This window comes from Ursus americanus, chromosome 7, assembly GCF_024610735.1.
Source record: "Ursus americanus isolate L20-20 chromosome 7, mUrsAme1.1.p, whole genome shotgun sequence".
NCBI lineage: Eukaryota > Metazoa > Chordata > Mammalia > Carnivora > Ursidae > Ursus > Ursus americanus.
Genome location: NC_142133.1, coordinates 49495070 through 49519034, shown reverse-complemented (window position 1 = coordinate 49519034; position 23965 = coordinate 49495070). Strand labels below are relative to the sequence as shown.

The following is a 23965-nucleotide window of genomic DNA, read 5'->3' as shown; positions in this document are numbered from 1 at the left end:
TATGACAAAGCGTTTCAAGCACAATGTACGTCTGGACAATTGTTCCGCTCCTGCTCATCCAGGCTGAAGACATCCTTCCATAACGTTCCCCGGGCCAGGTCTTTCCAGGACAGAGCTTCCGGCCCCTGGTGCTCTGCATTCATGGTAGGGGATAGTTTTTACAAAGAAGCGATACTCGGGAAGAAACAGTGATGGCTATTCTCATCCAGTGCATGAGACAACTAAGAACAAAGACTGGGATATTTCAGTCATTGATTCTGGGGACAGATGTTCAAAATTTTAACTAAAGTTGATAAAGTATCTAACACTTGTGAGAAAAATGATTTTGGTACAACCTTTCTTTATTTCAGAACTATTACTTCATATTTGCATTTCCATGATGTTTCTTTCTTCTTCCAGGTTCCCATGGGCAGCTGTGCTACTCAGGCTCTGTCCGTCTGGTCTGTGGCAATGGGAGGGGGTGTCTCTGTCGCCTGCAAGGCCAGTCTCAGCCCCACCCCTGGCATCAGACACACCTGCCTGCACTGGTTCCTGCAGACGCCACACCAACCACTGACCTGCAGGGTGGCCCACAGGCTCCGAGGGGCCCAGACCGTTCCATGGCAGTGGGTCAGGGACAGATTGCACACTCACAATCTCCAGCATGGAGATCGCGGACACCGCACACACCTGGGTGAACAGCACACTCACTAGGACCCCGCGCAGTGTAACAGCCTGAGACACAAGCCTCCCGCGTGGGGTCAGCCCTTCTGCTCAGCCGAGCAGCTCCCTCCTTCAGGGAATCAGTCAGAGCAGCTGCTTCTCTCAGAGAGGAACCAAGCTGGGTGAGGTGAAAAGGGTGGGGAGCCCTCGAAGGAGGTCCGGAAGATCCTCAGTGTCTGGTCCCAAGCCCCAGAGTCCCTTTCAACGGATAAGCAGTGTCCAGAGCAACGTGGCTGGGGCGGCTCACGGATGGCTCCTTGCTGACTCTGTGCCTCGGCTCTCAGCAGTGCTGACCCCTGAGGCCCAGCCACCTGTTCCCCACGGCACCGAGAACAGCCCTCCCCTGCATTAGTGGAAAAACCAGAAATATCCAAATATAACTTTTAGATTTGTTAATAGCTGGGTATTATTATTAATTGTGGGGTTTGAGAATGGTGCTATGGTTATGAACAGGGATACCATTAGGGAAAGCGAGGGCAGGAGGACATGCGGACTAGCTGTTATATTTGAAACTTTAGGTAAGTCTAAAATTATTTCAAAATAAATTATGGTATAGAAATAAAAGTAACTAAAGAAGAAAAGAGCATAAGAGCTTACTGAAGACTTCCATAAGCGTCACTCTATTTTTGCTTCATTCTCTGGGTGTAATTCCAGCATCTGGTGGCGCCAACCCGGGGTCCCATCGTCTGCGGTGTGTAGACTTCTTTGCTGCGTCCTGGAATGTACACAAGGTGTCCAAAAGTGGCTAGTGCTGCTTCTGGGAATAAGAACTCCAAGTGACTGAAGCTCGATGTCTGCTTAGAATTCCATTTCTCTTTAATCTGAGGGCTTGGGGTCCAAGTTCTCTGTTTAAAAATTACTTCATTAGTTACAGTGAACCCTTGGATAGCATGGGTTTGCCTACTTGGGTCCAATTACACATGATTTTTTTTAATATATAATCACATTTTAGTACTATGGTGTATTTTCTCTTTCTTATGATTTTCTTCATCACATTTTCTTTTCTCTAGCTTTCTTTATTGTTATAATACCGTATATAATACATACAAAATAAGAGCTAATCTACTGTCTATGTTATCGGTAAGGCTCCTGTTCAACGGTAGGCTATTAGCAGTTACGTGTGAGGGGAGTGAAAAGTTAGACATGGATTTTCAACCGCATGGCGTGGGGTATTGGCACCACTAACCCCTGTGTTGTTCAAGGGGCAACTGTAGTTGGTCCACGCCCCTCACTCCCTTTCAGGCTGGCTATGCTGCTCATTCCCATCCAGTTCAGAAGTCATTTCCATCCAGTTCAGAAGTCATTTCCTATTACACAATAATGAACAGTTTAGTGATTCATTTCTGCAAAAACAAACAAGAAACAAACACTGTACATGGCTTGAAAAATCATCAAAAACTATTTCAGTACTTTATTTAAAGAAACTGCCAAAGGAACAAAATAAACGGAGAAGTGCTTATTCTTGAAAAAGAACTAGAGCTTCGAGTAAGGACAGGAGAGTCTGTGTCTTTTTACCCGGGAATGCTTACTTCTGCCCCCAATTCAGTCGAGCTGTCCCCTACCAACATAAGGATGGCCACCAAAACTAGAAGGTTACTGCCAGGAAAATACGGACTTCAGTTGGGGTGTTGATTGGAGGAAGATCTTTCAGCGAATCCAACTATGTAAACGTAAAATATTAAAATACTGGCAGAATAGGAACGCCTGGGTGGCTCAGTCGGTTAAGCGGCTGCCTTCAGCTCAAGTCATGATCCTGAGGTCCTGGGATCCAGCCCCTCATCCACAGCCAGCTTCCTCCTTACCAGGCAGTCTGCTTCACCCTCTCCCTCTGCCCCTCCCCCTGCTTGTGCGCACGCGCGCTCTCTCTCTCTCAAATAAATAAATAAAATCTTTAAAAAATATTGGCAGAATAATGGGGAAAAACTTCACACATCAGGAACATATTAATCTGTAGATCAAAGAAACTCAGTGAAATCTGCTCAAAAGAAACACAATGAGATTCACAATTACACACAGTAGAGTAAAAACGATCAAAGACAAAGAGAAAATCCTGAAAGCAGCAAGAAAAAAACCACAACTATTTTTTAAGGGAAACAATAATACGTTGGCTATCTTTTCAACAGCACTGTTGGAGACTACAAACAGGGACTGATTTAAAGTGCTGAAAGGGGAAAGAAAAGTCAACAAAGAGTTTTATAACCCCAAAGCACCCTTCAGAAGGAAAGGAAAAGTAAAAATATCCCTTGAGAGGCAAAAATGAAGAGAAGGCATTACTGGCAGATAGACCTACAAGAACCACAAAAGGAAACTCTTCCGACTCAAGGAGGTGACGTAAGGAGCCAGCCCAAATCCACAAGAAGAAAGGAAGCACTCAAAAATAGTGAAGAAACAAGAAAGAGGATAGAAACAAAGGACGCTTGCTGCAACTTACATGAAGTTGAAGTCCAAGAAAGACCAAAGTATTGTGAAAGATGTCAAAATAACAGTTACCTCGGTTGGGCTAGGGGCAAGTGTTAGGGACTGGGAGGAGAGAGGCATCTGGAGAATTTGAAATATTCTATATTTTGATCTGGACAGTGACTTTACGTAAACTTTACTCAGTTGCACAGTTAAGATTTCTGCCCTGTACTCTGCATGTGTTTTACCACAATTACAAAAATAAAGGGACAAACCCACACTCTTTTAAATAAACATGAAAAAAGATTAAGATTCACCAAACATTTATGGAACTCAACCTTATTAAGAAGTATAAATGTGACTGGGAAAGTTCTAGAGAACTAGAAAACTGGTGGAGGAAAAGAAGGAAACATTTAACCGTGTGCCTCTACTCTTTACGCAGCATAGATTTTAGCTTTCTCAGTTTTCCTTCAAACACAGACACTTTATATTACTTTGCCCCCCTGGGAGCCCCCCACCCTCCCACGGGCTCCTCCCCAGTGGCTCTAGCCACCAGCAGATTTGCATATTGTTCCCTAAGGGAGGACCAAGATACAAAGTCTCGGATAAAACCCTTGCATCTGAGATAAAAGATCAGCTCTAATCTTGGTCTGGACTCATCGGATAAACTTCTCAAAATGAAATTCCCTTGTCAGCTCCTGGGGCTGCTCGTGCTCTGGATCCCAGGTAAGGACGGAGGGGAGACGGGAAAGCAGAGTGGGTCAGGGAGGGTCAGCGCTGCGGACACCACTGCTCCCCATGTCTATTTTGTCCAAGTGCTAGAGACCTATGTCTTACCCTCTGGGAAGGGGCATGTGATGTTTAGATCTTGGAGAGTAAGGAACATTTCAGAGGGAACAAAGATCCGTGTTGTGGTAAGGAGTGTGACATAGAGAAAAGGGGCTGAGGTAGGTGACTTTTAGACACCCCTTTGTGTGCTGCAAATCTTAGGGTCTTTTTTTGAAATTGGATATTTGGGGATATTAATAAAAATTTTAAAAAAGTGGTGCACCTGGGTGGCTCAGTCGGTTAACCGTCTGCCTTTGGCTCATGTCGTGATCTGAGGGTCCTGGGGCTGAGCCCCAAGTCAGTCTCCCTGCTCACAGGACAGTCTGCTTCTCCCTCTCCCTCTGCCCCTGCCCTGCACTCATGCTCTCTCTCTCTCTTTCAAATAAATAAATAAAACCTTCTTTTAAAAAAATATTTCACAAGAAAGTGATCTAACCTGAAATAAGTACCAAGTAAAATTTTGAAAACGGCTCATAACGTGTGTATGTAATCTTACATTTCTCTCATTATTTTAGGATCCAGCGGCGAGGTCGTGATGACACAGACCCCACTGTCCCTGCCCGTCACCCCCGGAGAGCCGGCCTCCCTCTCCTGCAGGGCCAGTCAGAGTGTCCTGCACAGTGATGGAAAGTCCTATTTGAATTGGTACCTGCAGAAGCCTGGCCAGTCTCCACGGGCCCTGATCTATGAGGCTTCCAAACGTTTCTCTGGGGTCCCGGACAGGTTCAGTGGCAGCGGGTCAGGGACAGATTTCACCCTCAAAATCAGCAGGGTGGAAGCTGAGGACTTTGGAGTTTATTACTGCCAGCAAAGCTTGCAGTCTCCTCCCACAGTGGTTCAGCCCCAAGCACAAACCTCCGTGCATGTCACGGCCCAGCTGCCCCACACGTGGTGTTGGTCTGGGGAGCAGGCACAGCAGGCCCTCTCAGTCAGTGTAAGAGGAAGACCTTGGGGAGCTCAAGGCCATGGATGAGGCAGAGCCCTCACCACTTCTTGCAACCCACACATTTTGATATGCCATGTTTTCTTTTGGTTTAAAAAAGTATCTAATTTCTCTTTTCATGTCTTGTTCGACCCGAGTTTCACTTACTGGGTGTGTCCTCTAGTGAGCACAGTTATTTGGGAAGGACGGCCAGCTTCAATCACAGGGGCCTCCCAGCTCCGGAATCCACTCCAGTGACCGGTAGTTGGAGAAGCTCATTCTGCTGGACAGCTTGATCTCAGTACTCATGCAAGGAGCAAGTCTCCCTTTTAATCAGAGAGAAGCTGCCTTTGGGATGGTCAGGGAACAGGCCTCTGTGTGTCCCGATGTTGGCCAAAACAGTGTGGGTTTGGACTATTTGCGTGATAAAGTCTACAGGTCAAATGATAAGAGTATCACATTGTCAGGGTGCCTAGGGGGCCCAGTCTGTTAAGCATCGACTCTTGGTTCGGCTCAGGTCATGATCTCAGGGCTGTGATCTCAGAGTCATGATCTCAGGGTCATGAAATCCAGCCCCACACAGGGGCTCTCTGCCCCTCCACCCTGCTCTTTCTGTCTCTCCTTCTCTTTCAAATAAATAAATAAATAAATAAATAAATAAATAAATAAATAAGTCTTAAAAAAAAAAAAAAGAGTATCACATTCTCCACTCACAAACTCTGATTCCAGGAGAACAGATCAAACAGTTCACCAAGATCGTCTGGATCCCAGACAAATTACACACTAGCTTTCTATTTTATTGAACCCAAACTCACATCCTCTGACAACGGAGGCAAATCTACAGTAAAACCAACCCACATAAGTCCTTCCTCACTCAGTGATGATGGTCAAGTATGGTCACAGAGACTGCTGTGTTCCCCACGTGAACGCCTTGCACCCCTTTACCAAATCTTATTATTTGTGCCAACTCCTGGTCAGTTTCACTGTCCAGGCCACAGCCTGGCTCCTTACCATGCAGGAGACAGAGATTCTGTATGGTGACTAACATAATATAATAAAAAAATATTATTATTAAAAGAAAGAATTGGGAATATTATGGTTTCTGTACATGAGTAGAAAATTTCAAAGCCTTTCTGTAACCAAGAAAGAATTTGTATAAGATTTACTATTCTCAAAAATACTAATTTGAAAAGATATTATGCACCCCTGTATTTACTGCAGCATAATTTATAATTACGAAGATACGGAAGCAACCTAAGTGTCCATCAATAGATGAATGATAAGGAAAATTGGTGTATATACAAGAGAATATTACTCAGCCATAAAAAAGAATCAGATCTTACCATCTGCGACAATATGGATGGACTTAAAAGGTATTGTGCTAAGTGAAATAGGTCAGGCGAAGACAAATACCATACAATTTTACTTGTACATGGAGTCTAAAAAACAAGATATATGAACAGACTGAAAAGATTTGTATAGAACTTAGAGTCACATTAATAAAGCTACTTTCTTGAGAGGTAGTGAAAAGTTGAGCAAACAAAGGAGTTTAACTGCTTTAGGGAAACCCCCAGACTTACAGGAAATGAGAATCAGAGCCAGACAATGTAACCCAAATGTTGGACGGCACCACCTCGGTCTTCAAGGAAATGATATCTGTGCTCTGAGGGTCAGAACCCGGGTCCTGCTCACCTGTGCAGTTATGGTTGTCCCTCCATCCACACAGCTGGGCCCAGTTCTATGTTGTTCTTTACTAATCCTTACAAAGAATGAAGCAACTTCAGGGCCTTCAAGAAAGATGTCGAACAGGTAAAGGAAAGTCATGTCTGGAGGTAGATTTCTTCTCACCGTATTCCTCATCCAACCTGACCTAATCATGCAACAGGGGGGCTGTGCAGGCACATTACCAGTAGATAGAGAGAAACGGAAGCACAGGGCTCTGTTTTTTCAACAGGCTTGCACCAAACACCATCTCGCCAAGTCTAGGTGATAGGTGAGGCAGGAGGACCCAGGAATTTGATTCAGTGAGCGCAGGAGAGGAATTCCCTCCTCAGGCTGAGCCCGAGACATCTGCCTTGACCACCCGGGGATGGGTTGCTCAAGAGCAAAGAAGAGAAGGCGAATGGTCTCTGCAGCTGGAAGCCCAGATGTCCCTCCGCAGCTGCTGGGCGTGTTTCTCCCAGCCCACCCTGCTGTCCAGAGCCCGTATCGGTGCCTGGGTCAGTGCTCTGGGGGAGATCTGCCTTCCTTAGGACACAGAGTGAACCCTGAAAGTCCCAGCTCACTTCTCTGCTTCCTTTTACTCTAACTCCCAGGTGAGAGGAACGTGGGATGATTCTGCGTGTCAGTGAAAACTTTGTCTGTGTTGTTGGGTCCTGTGACTTTTGCTCAGTCAGCACGACAATAAAAGTTCATTAGGGGAGCCTGGGTGGCTCAGTTGGTTAAGCATCTACCTTTAACTCAGGTCATGATCCTGGGACCCTGGAATCGAGTTCCCTACTTAACGGGGAACCTCCTTATTCCTCTGCCTCTGCCTTTCCCCTCTGCTCTTTCTCTCTGTCTCTCTCTCTCTCTCTCAAATACATAAATAAAATCTTTAAAAAAAAATCTCTATTTAGAACACCCAACCTACTACTGCTTGGAAGACAACAGTTAAGATTCAGATTATGTGGATGACTTTTGTGTTTCATTTCCAATCTCAGATACCACCAGAGAAATCATGAGGATGTAGTCTCCAGCCTCCCTTTCTTTGTCTCCAGGTGAGAGGACAGCCCTCCCTGCAGGGCTAGTCAGTGTTGGTAACTAACCAGCCTGGTGCCAACAGAAACATGGGCAGACCTCCAGACTCCCCATCCTGGGTGCACCCACCAGGGCCATTGGCATCCCAGTCCAGCTCAGTGCCAGTGGATCTAGAATAGGCTTTACTCTCCCCATAGGCAGCCTGGAATTGAGGATGCTCTAGTTTCTTAGTCAGCAAGACTCCAGTGAGAACCACAGTTACCCAGTCTCCACCACAGACCTCACCAGCTTCATCTGCCCTCACCCTCTTTCCCCCTGGGGAACAGCTGCTTCCTCCAGAGGCATGGAGACACATTTCCAACACCTGTCTCTGTCCCCTTTGCCACCTGAAAAAGGAGCTTGTGAGGTTTAGAACCATACTTCATTCAGGTCCTATAGAATTGCATGGGCTCTTAGACTCCCTTTTGCCTCCCCTCACGAAACGTCAGATATTAAAGAGAAGTGGAGAACACCATGTTCACTTGTACACATTCTGCCAGGAGGAAGCTGAGGCTCAGGAAGGGTCATAAATATCCCAAGTTCATGCAGAGAGTTAATGGTGACCATATGAAGAGGAACCTCCTCTCCCAGATTCTCCAGATACTTCCCATTTGACCCAAACAAGTGATGGCCTCATCTGTGAAAGTACAATCCCTGACAAGAAAGTTCCAGAAATTTTCTCCAGGTCCCCTCAGAAGATATTTTCTCTCAATCACGGGAATAAGGTCTGGAGCCTGAAAATCTATTGTTGGCTGAGTTCTTTCATAGGATAAACACATTTCTCCTGAAAACACCTCTTAAAAGCAATTCTGACAATTTTGTGGTTTCAGAGCAAGAGAGATGCAAATCATCTGAGTGTTGGTGAGGAGATCCTGGCTTGTAAGTCCACATACTCCACCCACTTCTTTGTATAAGTTAAGTGGGTATAGGAGAAAGAAGGTTCTCAGAGCTTTTACAAAGTGTGCATGCACCTGGTCCAGAGTATCACCTATGTGTCCCCATCCAGACAGCCTTCCTTTGAACTTGTCAGCAAGGGAAGCTCCACAGACCAGTTATGTGGAGTGAATTTCCTTAGCAATAAGCACCTGTTAAGGAATGAGTCACCTAATTTCTATCAGAAAATCCCAACCCCACAGATCTGCCTCCTCTTTCCTTGGCAGTTGCTCAGTGGAGAACTCAGTGGAGTTCTCTTCAAACAGCTCTGAATCCTCACGGCACTGGGAAAACTAGCCTCCCAGTGTGTGACCTGGGAGCCAGATAGCCTCAGTGTGGGCTTCCACAAAAGACAGGCACTGGTTCCATCCAGAAGAGAACCCACCACCAAGGCACGACAAAATAGACCTTTCTGTCTGGAACTGAAGAACATTCTGCTCTTGGGTCATTAGCACAGCAAGTTATCCAGCCCTCAAACTCATTCTCCTTTTAAAAGGATCCTGGCGTTTAGAAGCAAGAATGGGGGCTCGTATTAAATAACTACAAATTACATAATGATCTTTTTAGTCACAAGATGAACAATGTTCTATTTGCGGGGTATTTAGCTAGAAGTCATGTTTTTATCTATGACTGTGAGAGAATAGTTTTCAAAAAGTTATATATCAATTACAAAAGAGTAAGTGAGCATACCAGAAGCAAGAGATTTTATACAAGGATTGGTTCAAGGCAAGGTGTTGAAAGATATTCTTTAGTCTCATAACAAAATTGGATCTATCCCTGTGTACATTGAAGAGATATCATGAAGGGACCATGAGGAAACATGGAGGGAAATATCTTCCCTGCTCCCCAAGGATGAGTAACTGCCTCATTGCTTCTCTCCTGAAACAATTCTTCCATCATGGGTCATTGATTCCTAGAGATTAGTAATACAAATTACTTAGGGTATTGGTGAATAAGGGCCCCTTGTCCAGAAATCCGGAATTCCCAAATGGTCTTGAGTTTACATTAATTCTGGAAGGATGCTTTGCTGAGAAGTGAACTCTAGGTGTGTGGCTTTTTTTTCTTGTCATTTCAAAGTCGTCCCATGGTCTCTGCTTCCCCCTGTTTATGTTGAGGCTTTAACTAACCATTCTTTTTCTTGTTCCTTCAAATGAGACATTTTCTTTAATGTCTGTTACTTTTTTTCTATTTCATCAGTAAAGAAACTATAGAGTGATATTATTCATGACAATAAAATACTGCACAGCAATGAAAATTAATGAACTGCAACAACTCATGTCAGCATCAATGAATCTGAGATGCAGTTTCATGAAAGGAGCTTCATACAGGTCAAGTCTAAAAGCAGAAAAATTGAAATATCCGTGACACATCCTTCAGAGGCAAAGCTGTGAGGAAGACTGAGGAAGTGATTGGGAAGAGTCAAGATGGTAGTATACCAGTAGTTCATTCCTTTACCACTAGTTAGTGTTTTACTGAGTGGACAGATCAGATTTCATTTACCCATTTATAGGTTGTTGGACATTTGTGCTGTTCCTACTTTGGGGTGATTATGAATAAGGCTGCTGTGTACATTTACCTACAAGTCTTCATGTTGTCATTTGTTTTGGTTTCTCTAGGACAGATTCTTAAAGGTGCAATTGCCAAGCGGTATGATAAATCAATGTTCAGATTTCAAGAAACATTTTTCCAGAGTGATTGCACCATTTGAAATCCACCGTAGCATGGATGAGGAATCCTGCTTCTCCATAATCTCTCCAACATTTGTTACTCTCTTTTTTCTTTTATTATAGCCATCATGGTAGGTGTGATATGGTATCTCACTCTGGATTGAGCCTGCATCTCCCTAATGACTGATAAACTTGAGCATCTATCCGTGTGCTATTAATGGCCATTCACATATCCTCTTTGGTGAAATATCTATTGAAATTATTCACTCATTTTTTTATTGCGTTGTCATCTATCTTACTAAGTTAGAAAACTTCTTACTAACGTAGAAGAGCTCTTTATATATTCTGAATGTTTATCAGGTAAATGATTTGCCAATATTACCTCCTAGTCTGTGGTTTGTCTTTTTATTACATGGTATGTTTTGAAATGCCAAGGCTTTGAATTTTGGTGAAGTCCAATTTTTTTTTTTTTTTTTACAAATTGAGCTTTTCATGTTGTAATTAAGAAATCTTCAGTGAACCCAAGGATACAATATTTTCCCCTCTATTTTCTCCTACAGATTTTACCATTTCAGCTCAGATAGATCTCTGATCCATTTCTAGTTATTTTTTGTGTCTGGCAAGAGGTCAGAGACTAAATTCATCTTTTTTGCATGGGGGTGCAAAGAGAAAAGTCTGTCCTTCCCCCCACCTAATTACCTAGGTATCATTGTCAAAATACAATTATCATAAACGTAAGGATCCATTTCTAAGCTGCCTACCCATTAACTATATGCCCCTTGTGCCACTGACCTGATGCCACCACCACACAGCACTGGCTACTGTACTTTGTGATTGTCCTGTGGTTTATATATAACATGATTTAAATGGGATTAGAAGCCTTCAGACCTCAGTTTTCTTGTGCAAAGTGATTTTGGTTACTCTAGGTAATTTGCATTTCCATATGAACTTTAAAATCACGTTTTCCTTAGCACAGGGAGAATTTGGGAAGGAGAAATGGAAAGGGAATAAAAAACTTAAGTAGTATGACCGTTGTAGCAGACACCTTCTAGTGGCCCCATGACACCTACCCCTGTGGTTCATGCCCTCTATAACCCTCTCCCCTTGACTGAGGGCAGAGTCTGTGCCTTGCTTCTAGCCCGAACAACCTCCCAGAGGCGAAGGGATTTTGTAGATGGGGTTAAGGTCCCAAATCAATTGATTTTGAGTTCATCAAAATGAACATTATCCTGGGTGGACCTCACCAGATCAGGACAAAACCCTTAAAGAGGAACTGGGTCCTCCCTGCTGTTGATGAATCCCTCTTGCTGGTTTGATTCAGAGGCAGCCCATGTGATAGGAACTTTGGATGGCCTGTGGGACCTTAGGGTGGCCTCCAGCCTGCAGCCACCAAAGGCCGGGACTCTTAGTCAGATAGTCACAAAGAAAAGAATTCTTTCCACAACCCGAATGGCCTTGGAAACGGATTCTTCAAGCCTCCAGATGAGAATGGAGTCTGGCCAACACTTTGGTTTCATCCTGGGAGATTCCAAGAAGAGAACCCAGCTATACCCTGCCCAGATGCCTGACTTCTAGAAACTGTGATGATTAATGTGTATTGTTTTAGTCACTCAGTCTGTAGTAATTTGTTATGGAACAATAAGAAATGAATACAACAATAAAGTTTCCAATGTGTTGAGATAGTATTACACACTTAGAAACTAAGGTGGGGGCGCCTGGTGGCACAGCGGTTAAGCGTCTGCCTTCGGCTCAGGGAGTGATCCCGGCGTTATGGGATCGAGCCCCACATCGGGCTCCTCCGGTGGGAGCCTGCTTCCTCTCCCACTCCCCCTGCTTGTGTTCCCTCTCTCGCTGGCTGTCTCTATCTCTGTCAAATAAATAAATAAAATCTTAAAAAAAAAAAAAGAAACTAAGGTGAATCTGAGCAGAAGGAAATGTTACAGGGCACTATGTGTGAGTTTCCCCTGTTCCCCTTGGGGAGGACGTAGAAGCCCAAGGGAGGGGTGGAGAAGGATGTGAACACTGACCCTTCCATCCTTGTCAGCACGCACACTCAGGCTTCTGGAGACCACTCCCTACAATGACCAAGCAATAGAAAAGGAAAGACAAGAAAGACCCTGGCCATGTCTATGGAATGTATCGTAGAGAAAGGACATGAAAATCGGACAAGGGGAAAAGGACAAGTAAATATACCTAGAACTGAGGACCTCGACCTGGGAAAAACAGACACAAAGGTAGAAAAATCTTCATCAAAGAATGAAAAATACTTACATCACAATTCTAGGTTGCTGAACAACCACAGAGATCTTCTTTGTGTGAGCTCAAGCAAATAGGAGAGGTTAAAAATCCAAATTAATGTGAGAAGATCGGCCTGTATCTGAAGGATATATAGCCAACAGCCTGGCAGTTGAAGGCTGTTTTGTCATTGAAGTGACTGAGCAGTCGCCTGGGGAGGTTTTTGTTTAGACCCAGAGCACTGTGGGAGGCTCCTTCTGCCCCTGTTGGCAATAGTAGCTGGCAGCGTCGCCGGCCTCCACGGGATCAATTGTGAGGGTGAAATCAGTCCCAGACTCACTGCCACTGAACCTGGCTGGGACCCCAGACTCTCGACTGGTTGCTTTATAAATCAGGATTTTAGGACTCTGTCCTGATTTCTGTTGATACCAGGTAATGTAGTTGGTAATGCCCCAAATACCACTGACTTTCTCACTGGCCTTGCAAGAGATGGTGGCCCTCTGCCCTGGAGACATGGTCAAGGAGGCTGGAGACTGCGTCAGCACAATGTCCCCAGCAGAGCCTGGAATGACAAACACAACCAATGTAACAGTTGTACTGAGAGCATCCCAGTGGAGGCCCATGCCACTGATGACCCTTGTAGTCAAAGTCATGGACAACACACTGAGGAACCAGAAAACAGAAGGTAACTGGGCAACTGGAAACCCACACCAAATGCTTGAATTCCAGCCACCAAGAACCCAGAGACACAGAAAACATCGTGGCCACGGTGAGTTTGCCCACCATTTCTCCGTGTGCCCCCCTCTCACCCAGAGCCCAGAGCAGCAGGATCCACAGCAGGGGAGCCCCGGGCCCCATCTTGGAGAGCTGGACTAGAGGCTGCTCCTCAGGGGCCCTGACCAGCTGCCTTTAAGGATGCTGAGAGCAGCCTGGAGCTTTGTCTCCTGACGCAACATGCAAAGCAGCTCAGAAGAGCTTGAGGTTGTGCTCAAACGGGACACCTGCTCTCAGAACACCCTGTGGGACTTGGGGTCGCCAGAAATTGCCAAGTGTAGTGCAAGCATGTCCCAAGGCATTTGGGGACCAGTTTCTTGACCTTCTAGCCTGTCTGAGATGCCATGTGGGAAGTGCCCTGGGCTGTCCTATCGTTAGGATATAGGTTATTTCAGGAACACTCTTGATCCCTAGGATTAAAATCTCATACATTGCCACAATAATGCATTTCAAGTTGTGATTATCGTCAGGAAGAGAAAGCCATGAGATTATAAAACATGAAACAGGGTGCCCTGGTTCAGATGGGGAGGGGAAGTCGGCCCCTCTGAGTTGATGGCCTTTAAATGAAGTCCTGAAATGTCCTCAGGATCTGGAAAGGGTAAGGGGTGAGCGTGGAACCTTGGTGAAGGCTGGGAACCAACACTGATCAAGGAACTTGCCTCGGTGTGGTTAAGACCAGGAATCTCCCATTTGCTCAGTCCTGGAAACCAAAGTCGTGTCCCCCCCAAAGCCCTCGCAGGTGGAGGGGTCACTCCACTGACTCCCATTCACAGTGAACAACCAGCATCTAACTTCGTACCATTGCAACTTTGTCACCGAAAGCTCAAGCCGAGGAACCTCTTGTTCTACATGATACCTTTGCTGTAGAGAGCATTGATATGAGATTTAGATTTAGATTTACTCTACCTATGGAGGGAAAAGAATGACTGATATCTGAAAATATTTCTTAGAGGTTAAAAGGATACAAGAAATCAACTGATAATAAACCGGTGAGGTGTTCTATTCTGAATAGTCAAGGGCAAATCTAGTAACAGTCTTTTCAGAATTGTTTAAATATTGTCATCCAGGAAAACTGCCATTTGGATTCGACTGAAAAGATTTAACGGACTTATTACCATGTACTTTTCTTTCTTTTTCTTCATTCAACATGATATTTTCGTTGCTGAGAAAACAAAATCTTTGGTGGGATCTCTACATAGAGAAAACCGTCACCAACTCTAACAAAAACAAAAGAGCAACCGACCGCTTAACTTTGGAACTAACAGCAGCCAGGACTTGATTCAGGACACCTGTCAACCAGCTTCCAACCCAGGGCCCCGCCCCGGGTGTGCACAGAGAATTGGAGGTCCTACACTGTCTACACGCCAGCCATCGGTAATAGGCAGGCTAGCTATGTTATTTTTAGTGCTCTCTATAAAGTCGCTCCCACCTACCCACATGGTCACAGCCCTGGACACGATCCCGCAGGCCAGTTGGGCAGGGAGTTTCTTTTGTGACAATTGCCCCACTCTTCCATTGTGTCTACACCGAAGGGAGCCATACTAGCTTACTTTGGTGAAATCTGTGTACAGTGTAAAGGAAGTTCACACATCTAAGCTTGCAGCTGTTTGCCTGCGAGAAAGGTCGCTGCCCCTGGTGCCCACGCACAGCATTAGTTACAACACGAGGGGCTGAGTAGGGGCAGTGCAGTGCGTCACTCAAGCTACTGGGCTGCGCGTTTCACTCTAACTCAGTCAGGAAGAGAGCGGCTCCAGTGTTTGGAAGATGCAATAATGCACACACTTCAGTTGATGTTTGTGAGATAATGTGCAATCAACCAAAAAAGAGCAAGGAGACCTGTTTATCTAGAATCTACTGCCCCATGGAGATTACTTCATAACAGAGAACCAAATTTGAAGTATCATGTAGAATGCTGTCGGTACAAGTAACAGGGCTAGAGAAACGGTGGATTTCAGAGTCGCCTGAGTCAACGACTTAAAGTAAAATCAGACGGCTTCCACATCAGCTCTGCTGTCCTCAGTCTGTTGTCATGGGCTCCCTCATGATGGGAAAGTGGCTGACAGGCCACTTTCTGTACTTTCTGTACAACCAACAGGAGAAAAAAGATAGCTTTCCACTGAAACACGAAATACAATTTTTGAGTCTACTAGAGTGCTAGTGAGCAATCCAGAATGACGATAATCACACACACTCTTTCTCTTTAGTCAGTGGATTGGGGTTATGCCAGCTTGCCGTGAAGCCCAAGGAAAGGCAGAAGCCGGAGGCCTAAGCTATTGAGATCTTTAAGGATGCAGCGTGTCTACGTGCTCAAATAAGCATCCAGTTCACCTTCCACACTTATGGACGGGTTGAGATCCACGTAGTGAGAATGGTAAGTCTTCATAGCACAGCCCAGGCGGTGGGGGGAAGATACATTCCAAATAATCTAGAAGAATATGCCAGTGTTTTCATACTGCAGAAACGGGAAACACAGAGAGGTCCCGGAACCTAAATCCAGGCGTACAGTCAGAGGTAGGACCACGAGGTCACCTCCACTGCGAGGTCTACACAGCTTCTGCAAAACTCACATAATCCTGCCCCCTCGCTGTTGACCTCGAATGCTTTTGTAAGACTTCGGCTGGGTTCCAGCATGTACATGGTCACTTTCTAAGAGCCTCTGGCAAGGAGAGAGAGGAGAAGCTGAAGGAAGCGCGGCCTTAAGAACACCGCTGAGTGGTCACACGTTGAGGTGGGCAGCTATGCAGCGGACCGAAGGGTTACAGGGAACGCTGAAGTGTCCCATTACAGGAGAGCACTCTGCTGTGAAGCCCACCGGTCCCTTCTCCACAGGATGCAGCCGAAGCCATGATCGGGTCAGTGATATAAATCCGTCTGTACGGACAATCCAGATTCAGGTGACACAAAATATTGTGGACGATGCAGACCAGGGTCCATGGCAAATCATCACAGTCTTCTCAGAATGACCTCCGTGCACAAGAGACATAGAAGAGGCCGATCTACTCAGTCTTCCCTTGAGACTTGTACATTCTTCTATGATGCAGCCAGAAGGCTTCTCATACAACTTACGGAGAAACAGGGCTGAGCGGGGAGGAAGCAGCTGGGGCAGCCAAGCCTCCCTGACCCGTGGCCCTGGGGAGGTTTGTGTGCGAGGCGAGCACTGTGGAAGGAGTATCATAACTCTGCTGGCAGTAATACACCCCCATCTCTTCAGCCTGGAGGCTGCTGATGGTGCGGGTGAAGTCTGGCCCAGACCCGCTGCCGCTGAACCGGTCTGGGACCCCAGATGCCCGGGTGGATGCCTGGTAGATGAGGAGCCTGGGAGCCTGTCCTGGTTTCTGCCGGTACCAAGCTAAGTAGTTCTTCTGGTTGTAGCTAGATAGAAGACTCTGGCCGGACTTGCAGTTGATGGCGACGCGCTCTCCTGCAGACTCCATCAGGGGGCCTGGAGACTGGGTCATCACGATGTCCCCAGACACACTTGCAATCACAAAAGGACAGTGGCCATACACCTCATCACTCATATACTAAAATATGTATCTAAAAACGTAGGTTTTCTTATTTCTCATAAGTAACCAGGCTGTTGTAACGAAATGTTTTATTCATACTGCGTGGTAAGGTCATTTGCCAATTTTACAAAGGTCTTCTTCTCTCAGCCTCTCACCTGAGACACAGAGCACCAGGAAGAGGAGGAATTGGGGCCGTGGCACCATCTTGCTGCTGGTCACCCATCGGAGGCACCCAGGCCCCATCCCCAGGAAATCCTATTAATAGAGCTCTGAGCGGCCAGCCTAGGACCTGAGGAGCCTATGCGAAGCATCTGAGAGTATGAAAGTGCCTGCTCGGTGAAGCAGAGAATGGAAAGACAGAGACAAAATACCACCACCCCAAGAAATGAGATTGTATACTACAAGAGGTCCACAAACCAACTTACAACAACATTCTCAGCATCATGTAGCAAAATCCCCAAACGTAAACTCTTCTTAGTACCAACTGTCCGATTTCGAACCAGCTGAAGTCAACTTGAAAGCGTAACTCACTTTTGTAGTAAAATATACGTGTTTATGAGTATATAATTTCAGAACCGAATGGAAACAACACAAATATGGTGTGAGAGCATGGAATACGCTCATGTCACCGGATAAAATGAGCATAGAGTGCACACACGTACATCTCTATCTCAGACTCTCTTCTGAATTTTAAACACAAATTTGAGGTTGTTCTTGGACAACTCAAAGGCGCCTCAATATGTCCCAAGCAGACCCCTGGTAGTTCCCTGCGCACAAACACTGTCTCGGAAAATGTGTCACCGCATACTTAGGAATCGCCCTTGTCCCTGCTCTTTAGGTCAACCAGCGTCTGAAACATCTCAGATCCTTCCCGCCTGTAGCATCACAGCTCCCCCTGGGGGCAGTGGGTGAAATGGCTTCAGCTCCCAGCTCTGCAGAGCAGTTCTTCATTTATTCTGACTCCAAATCAACGAGACTTCTAGAATTCCACCAAGAACAGCATTGTGAACTCGCCTAAGCGTAGAGAATTTAAAACAAATCAAACAGGGGTTCCTGGGTGGCTCAGTTGACTAAGTGGCTGACTCTTGATTTTGGTCATGATCTCAGGGTAGGGAGATGGAGCCCCATGTCAGGCTCCATGCTGGGCTCAGAGTCTGCTTAAGATTTTCTCTCTCCCTCTCCCTCTGCCCCTCCCCCCACTTGCTTTCTAAAAAAATTGATAAAACAAATCAAACAGAACCTCATAGCACTTTTCTTTCAATGGGAGGGATGGATAAGAAAGAAACAAATAACATCTCTGCTGCCACTCCAAGTCTCTGAGGTCCCTTCCCTGGGCGGTGCCATCACTCCACGTGAACGGAGCAGTGGACGTCCAGGCCCATTTAGTGTGTCCTCATCCTTCAGCATGAATAGACAGAGGAAGAGGGAGCAAGTCTGTGCAGGTTAACACTTCCGTTCTGGAAAAAATAAAATCAACTGTAGTCTATATATTGTCAAGTATCCAAATCATCTCTTAATCACAGACAGTAGTCTTTCAATTTCTCACTTCCCTGCAGCATGAAACTACCCAAGACACAGGTCAGTGACAAAAATCAATACTCTAACATTATATATAAGGATGAACTGGAGCCAGTCTTATCAGAGCATTTTTGTATGTTTAATATTCTTTCTCATGAAGAGAGCCATCTTTCACTTTACCTTTTTCCATTTTTTCTTGACAAAATGAGGTTTATCTGAATAGAAGAGATAAGCACTGATTCTTCACGTGCCTCAGATTACACTGACTTGTCCTCGAAGCACTCACTGTTTCCTCCTATAATCCTGAACTCAGAACATCAGGTCCCAATGGAAGAGAGGACATCTGTATTCTTTCCTCCAAACTATCCTGTCTCTCCTTCCAAGGATCTCAGTTACTATTTAGTCGACTTGCTTTGGGTACTCTGATTCCAACTTAATTCCAGGGATGAACTGCAGGACGCTGGATTCTCCTTTCAGCAAATTCCGCTCCTTGACTGCAGCGGCCCTTAGAAATCTGTCAAGAATGGCCGCCACTGAAGCTTGACCACATGGAGAGAATCTCAGAATTCCTGGTAGAATATGAGGAATGAATACCACACACAAGGAACACGTAACACCAGGATCTGTTGGCACCCACGCTAAAATTTCCCTTACTATGGAACTAGCACAATGGAAGTCAAAATGGAAAGGTAGGAAGAAACTGGGTCTTAGTGATATAAATACGTGGCAGGATCAAACCTTTCCTTAAACCCTCCACTCTGGACTTTTCAAGAGCTTAAGCAACCAAATTCCCTTTACTCTTTAATGCAGTGTGAGTTGAGGTTTCTGGTAATTGCAACTGAAAATTTGCCAAAAGATTTTGTACTCTTTACCAACCTAATATGGTTAACAAAATTGAAAATATCTCCACTTTATTTTTTGGCCTACACAATCTCATCACAGAAAATACAAAAGAACCATTATTTCAAATGGTCTGTTCCTAACATGGGGAACCATGAAAAATGCAAGCCACTGTGATAATATCAGCCTTTTCCCAGGGAAAAGTTCACTATTTTCTTAAGATTGTCAAAAGTGTTTTTTTTTAATTTTAAGACATTGAAAATCCTTTACTTCAAGTGTTAATTCAATTATTTCTATCTTCGTTACTATCCTGAGAGAGAACCGGATCTTCTTCAGGAATGAGCGCAGAAAATGGGAAGGATCACTAGACAGGTACACACGCACACACACGCACACGAACATATCCACACGTTGCAATAAAAATATTTGTAGCCACTTGATAGCACTGATGGCTTATACATTTGAACTAGCTGTATATGTTCACATGCCTTCCAGAAACTATTCCTCATCATAAATTATACCATCTTTAAATCAGTAATCAAAAAGCCTCCAAACAAATGAAAGTCCAGGACCAGACAGATTCACTGGTAAATTCTACCAAGTATTCAGAGATTTAATATCAATTCTTCTCCAACTTCCAAAAAAGTGAAGAGCAGAAATGCTTCTAAATTCAACTTATGAGGTCAGCATTACCCTGATACCAAAACCAGACGAGGATACCACAAGAAAAAAAATTACAGGCCTATATCCCTGATGAACATAGATGCAAAAATCCTCAACAAAATATTAGCAAACCAAATTCAACAATACATTAAAAGGATTATACACCATGATCAAGTAGGATTTATTCTAGGGACGCAAGGATGGTCCAACATCCATAAATCAATCAACATGCTATATCACGTTAACAAAATTAAGGGTAAAAATCAAGACTGTCTCAACAGATGCAGAAAAAAGGATTTGATAAAATTCAGTATCTATTTATCAAAAAAACCCACAAGATATAACAAGTGTTATAAAGGATGTGGAGAAAGGGGAGCCCTCAGGCATTGTTGGTGGGAATGTAAATTGGTGTAGCCACTATGGAAAACAGTATGGAGTCTTCTCAAACTTAAAAATAGAACTACCCTATGATCCAGCTATTGCACTTCTGGGTATTTGAAAAGATACATGCACCACTGTGCCCACTGCAGCATTATTTAAAACAGCCGTGCTATGGAAACAACCTAAGTGTCCGTTGATGGATAACTGGATAAAGAACATATGATATATACATATACACACACAATGAAATTTACTACTCAGCCACGAAAGGGAAGGGAATCTCGCCATTTATGACAACATGGGTGAAACCTGAAGGTAATATGCTAAGTGAAATAAGTAAGACAGAGAAAACAATTATGTATAATATTACTTACATGTGGACTCTAAAAAAGCCAAATACATAGAAACAGAGAGTAGATTTGTGGTTGCCGGGGGCTGGGTGGTGAGATAAATAGGGGAGTTGTTGATCAAAGGGTACAAACTTCCGTACATAAAATAAAGAATTTCGGATGGTCTCATGTACAGCATGGTGACTATAGTTAACAGTATTGTATTGTACTTGAAGGTTACTAAGAGACTAGACCTTAAAAGTTCTCACCACGAAAAAGTAGATAAGTAAAACAAAAAGGACAATTATGTGAAGTGATGGTGGCATTAATTATCCTTATCATGGTAATCATTTCACAATATAAATATAAATTATCACGTTGTGTAAAACTTAACACGATGGTATACGTCAATTATATCTAGAAAAAAAAAATGTTGCATCATTTCCTTCTGGCCTCCATGGTTTCTGAATAGAAATCCTCTATCACCAGGCTAGCCCGGTGATGGGTATGAAGGAGCACACGTATTGCATGGAGCACTGGGTGTTATATGCAAACAATGAATCATGGAACACTACATCAAAAACTAAGGATGTACTGTATGGTGACTAACATAACATAATAAAAAATTTTTTTAAAAATCCTCTACCATCCAAGTTGTTTTCTCCTCTGGGTAAGTGTGATTTCTCTCCTTCGGCCTTTGATATTTTTTTCTTTTTCTTTAGGGCTCAGAAATTTCAATATGATGTGTCTTGACATAGATTTCTTCAGGCTTATCCTGTTGGGGGTCTGCTAAATGTGGACATTTTTCAGCATTTCCTTGTTCAAAATATTTTTCATCTCCATCCTCTCTCTGCGCTCTCTCTAGGATTCCAATGGCACAAATGTTAGATCTTTTATTCGGTCCTATGAATCCCAGGTACTCTGGGTTTTTGTTGTTGTTGCTGTTTTTGGTTTTGGGTTTTTGTTTTGTTTTGTTTTTAGCTTAGTTTCTCTTTTTGGTTTAGATTGGGTCTGATCTTTCCTGCTTTATCCTTCCAGTCTCCTCCTTCCCGGCCCTTACTCGCCAGCCACCCAGTAGTTCATCCACATCCTTACTTCAGGCCACTTCCCCAGCCACATTAAGGCGATGACCATTCGCGCTCTTTGAGTGTCTGCTAACTAAACATCTTGTTTCAGAGCCCTCCGTTATGGCTAAGGTATGGGAGCTGTCCAGTGTTACTCACATCAGCATATGATGTGAACCTGGACAAAGCCTGGAGTTCTTTCTCTGCCATTAGCTGGCTGGGAAGCCCTGTGTCTTTAATCAGATATGGTAAGAAGCAAAGACAGGAAGGCTATTGCAATACAGTACGAAGTTTTTATCATATGCATAGTCCCCTAGAAACAGAACACACAGTATGCCACACAGCAACATAGGGCAGCACCGAGGGGAGAAGAGAAGGCAGAGAGAGGAACTGCTGACTGTGTATTTTTACTGTGTATTTCATGAGAAGTACTGGAGAAACAAAGTCAACAAGCCACTTAAGCATAAGATTGGAGAGTTTGAAATTTTCAGCAGGCTGCAGACTACAGGTGTGCCCCATCGTCTGGGGGGATTCCAGTAGAGAGAAATGTCACAGACTGCAGGTCTCATTGAAAGGAGGCAAGCGAGGATTGTCCGGTTTGTGTATCAAAGGTGTGCTCTTGGGCAAGTCGTTTACTGCCTCTGGGAATTAGCTAACTTTGGGAGAGACAGTCCCTTCACAGCTGGAGCACCAAGGATGCAGAAATAAGAAAATACATTCAATATAAACCCTCATGAGGCTGAAAATAGGAGCTCATGCAGGGGTGTTTGGGCAAGAGTGGTGAGTATTGTGGAGATCTGAAACCCTTGTCCCATAAATTAAGTGTGGCTGCTGAACCTGCTTGGGTCCAATACTAAAGTAGTTACTTTCTCCTTCCTGAGGTTGACGGCCGCTGGGCTCCACCAATCTTAAAATCTGGTGTGTCTGACATTTCCAGTTTAGGACGAACAGCTCCGTCACACAGTTACTTGATGTGCCGTGGACCTATCTGTCTACGTATCTGTCTACCAGGGCTTGTGCTATGCTGGGAACTACTTTTTGAAGGCCAAGCCTTGCCATAGATGCCAGAAGTCCACGCTGTGAGTCTTAATCTGGGCTTGCGGGAGGGTCCACACGGTCCTTCCCTAACACAGATGCATGGACCACCAAGTGATAGGCGAGGTCACATGGCCCAAGGGATAGGGCCACTTGCATCACGACCTAACCCTGATACAGAGTCCCTCCTGGCTCTGTGCCCTCGGATATCCGGACCCCTGACATAGCCACCAGTGACGTGGGCGCATGAATCTGCAGGGTTTGCATCCCACCGTTGGAGCACATGTGTTTTTGCAAGACAGCTAAGTCCTCACCATTTCTTGCTCATCATGTCTAATTAGCAGGATGTTACTGAGAGAGTGTGGCCTGGCGGAATGCTCTGTGGACCGTTCATACAATGCATTATAGCAGAGAGCAGAGAGTTCGCGTAGCCCTGGGCAGAGACTGAGGGTGTGACCTGCTCTTCTCTGCTGGTGAAAGCCAACTCCACCGGTGGAGTGCGTTAGATTATGTCATGTCCCTGCTGGTGGACCTTGTATTTGGTCGAGGGTGGGGTAAAGCGCTTCCAAAACCTCCCCGTGGCCAGAAGAGGGAGACTTAATACACCCTGAGAAGGATGGGGCTGGGTGGGCGAGGGGGGATTCTTCTGCCAAACATAATTTTTGAGTATTTAAACAATACGAAAGTCCCATAATTTGCATATATTCTTCCTCTTAGATCTGAAGTGTTTCTGCCTCTCAGAATCTTGTAAGAGATTCTCTGGGTGTGTGGCCTGAGCAAACCAGACCCATCGAAAGCAGCACGATGGTGACTCCGTCACAGCTTCTTGGCCTTCTCCTCCTCTGGGTCCCAGGTGAGAATATTTGGACAAAGGAGGTAAACGTGGGGGTATTATTTTCCATCACTGATTTTCTTTCTTCATTGGGAATCCTTCCACAACTGAATTTGGCTTACTGATTAAGCAGGAAAAATGTAAAAATAAGTCGTATTCTCTGTCCTACCTGACTAGATAATGGTGACTTCTATGTGCATATCCTTGGGCTCTGCTAATGTTTCCTCTGTGGTTTCAGCCTCCCACGGTGAGATCGTGCTGACCCAGTCTCCGGCCCTCCTGTCTAAGGCCCTAAAAGAAAAAGTCACCATCACCTGCAGGGCCAGTCAGAGCATCAGCACCAACTTACACTGGTACCAGCAGAAACCCAACCAGGCTCCGAGGCTCCTTGTAAAGTATGCCTCCCAGACCATCTCGGGGGTCCCGTCACGGTTCAGCGGCAGTGGGTCTGGGACAGATTTCACCCTCACCATCAGCAGCCTGGAGCCTGAAGATGTTGCCACTTATTACTGTCAGCAAAGTAACAGCAACCCGCCCACAGTGTTACCGGTCAGAACATAA

General features: G+C 44.8%; 1 long non-coding RNA gene and 1 gene segment (V, D, J or C); one reads left to right on the top strand and one right to left on the bottom strand.

Annotated features, from left to right (window-relative positions):
• Nucleotides 1-337: 337 nt before the first annotated feature.
• On the bottom strand, nt 338-23670 carry LOC123799730 (uncharacterized). Of its 2 annotated transcripts, none has more exons than XR_015725241.1 (4): nt 23574-23670; nt 1889-2009; nt 1300-1417; nt 338-1045 (listed from the first exon to the last, which is right to left on the bottom strand). It is a non-coding gene; the product is annotated as an uncharacterized LOC123799730 (long non-coding RNA). The 2 variants fall into 2 exon arrangements; XR_006781677.2 differs by lacking the exon at nt 23574-23670 and adding an exon at nt 12499-12640.
• Nucleotides 23311-23965, top strand: part of LOC123799727 (immunoglobulin kappa light chain-like) — a 68619-nt gene continuing 67964 nt past the window's right edge. Inside the window, 2 exon segments of the V gene segment in view lie at nt 23311-23425; nt 23643-23939. Of these exon segments, the coding sequence occupies nt 23377-23425; nt 23643-23939 (346 nt within the window).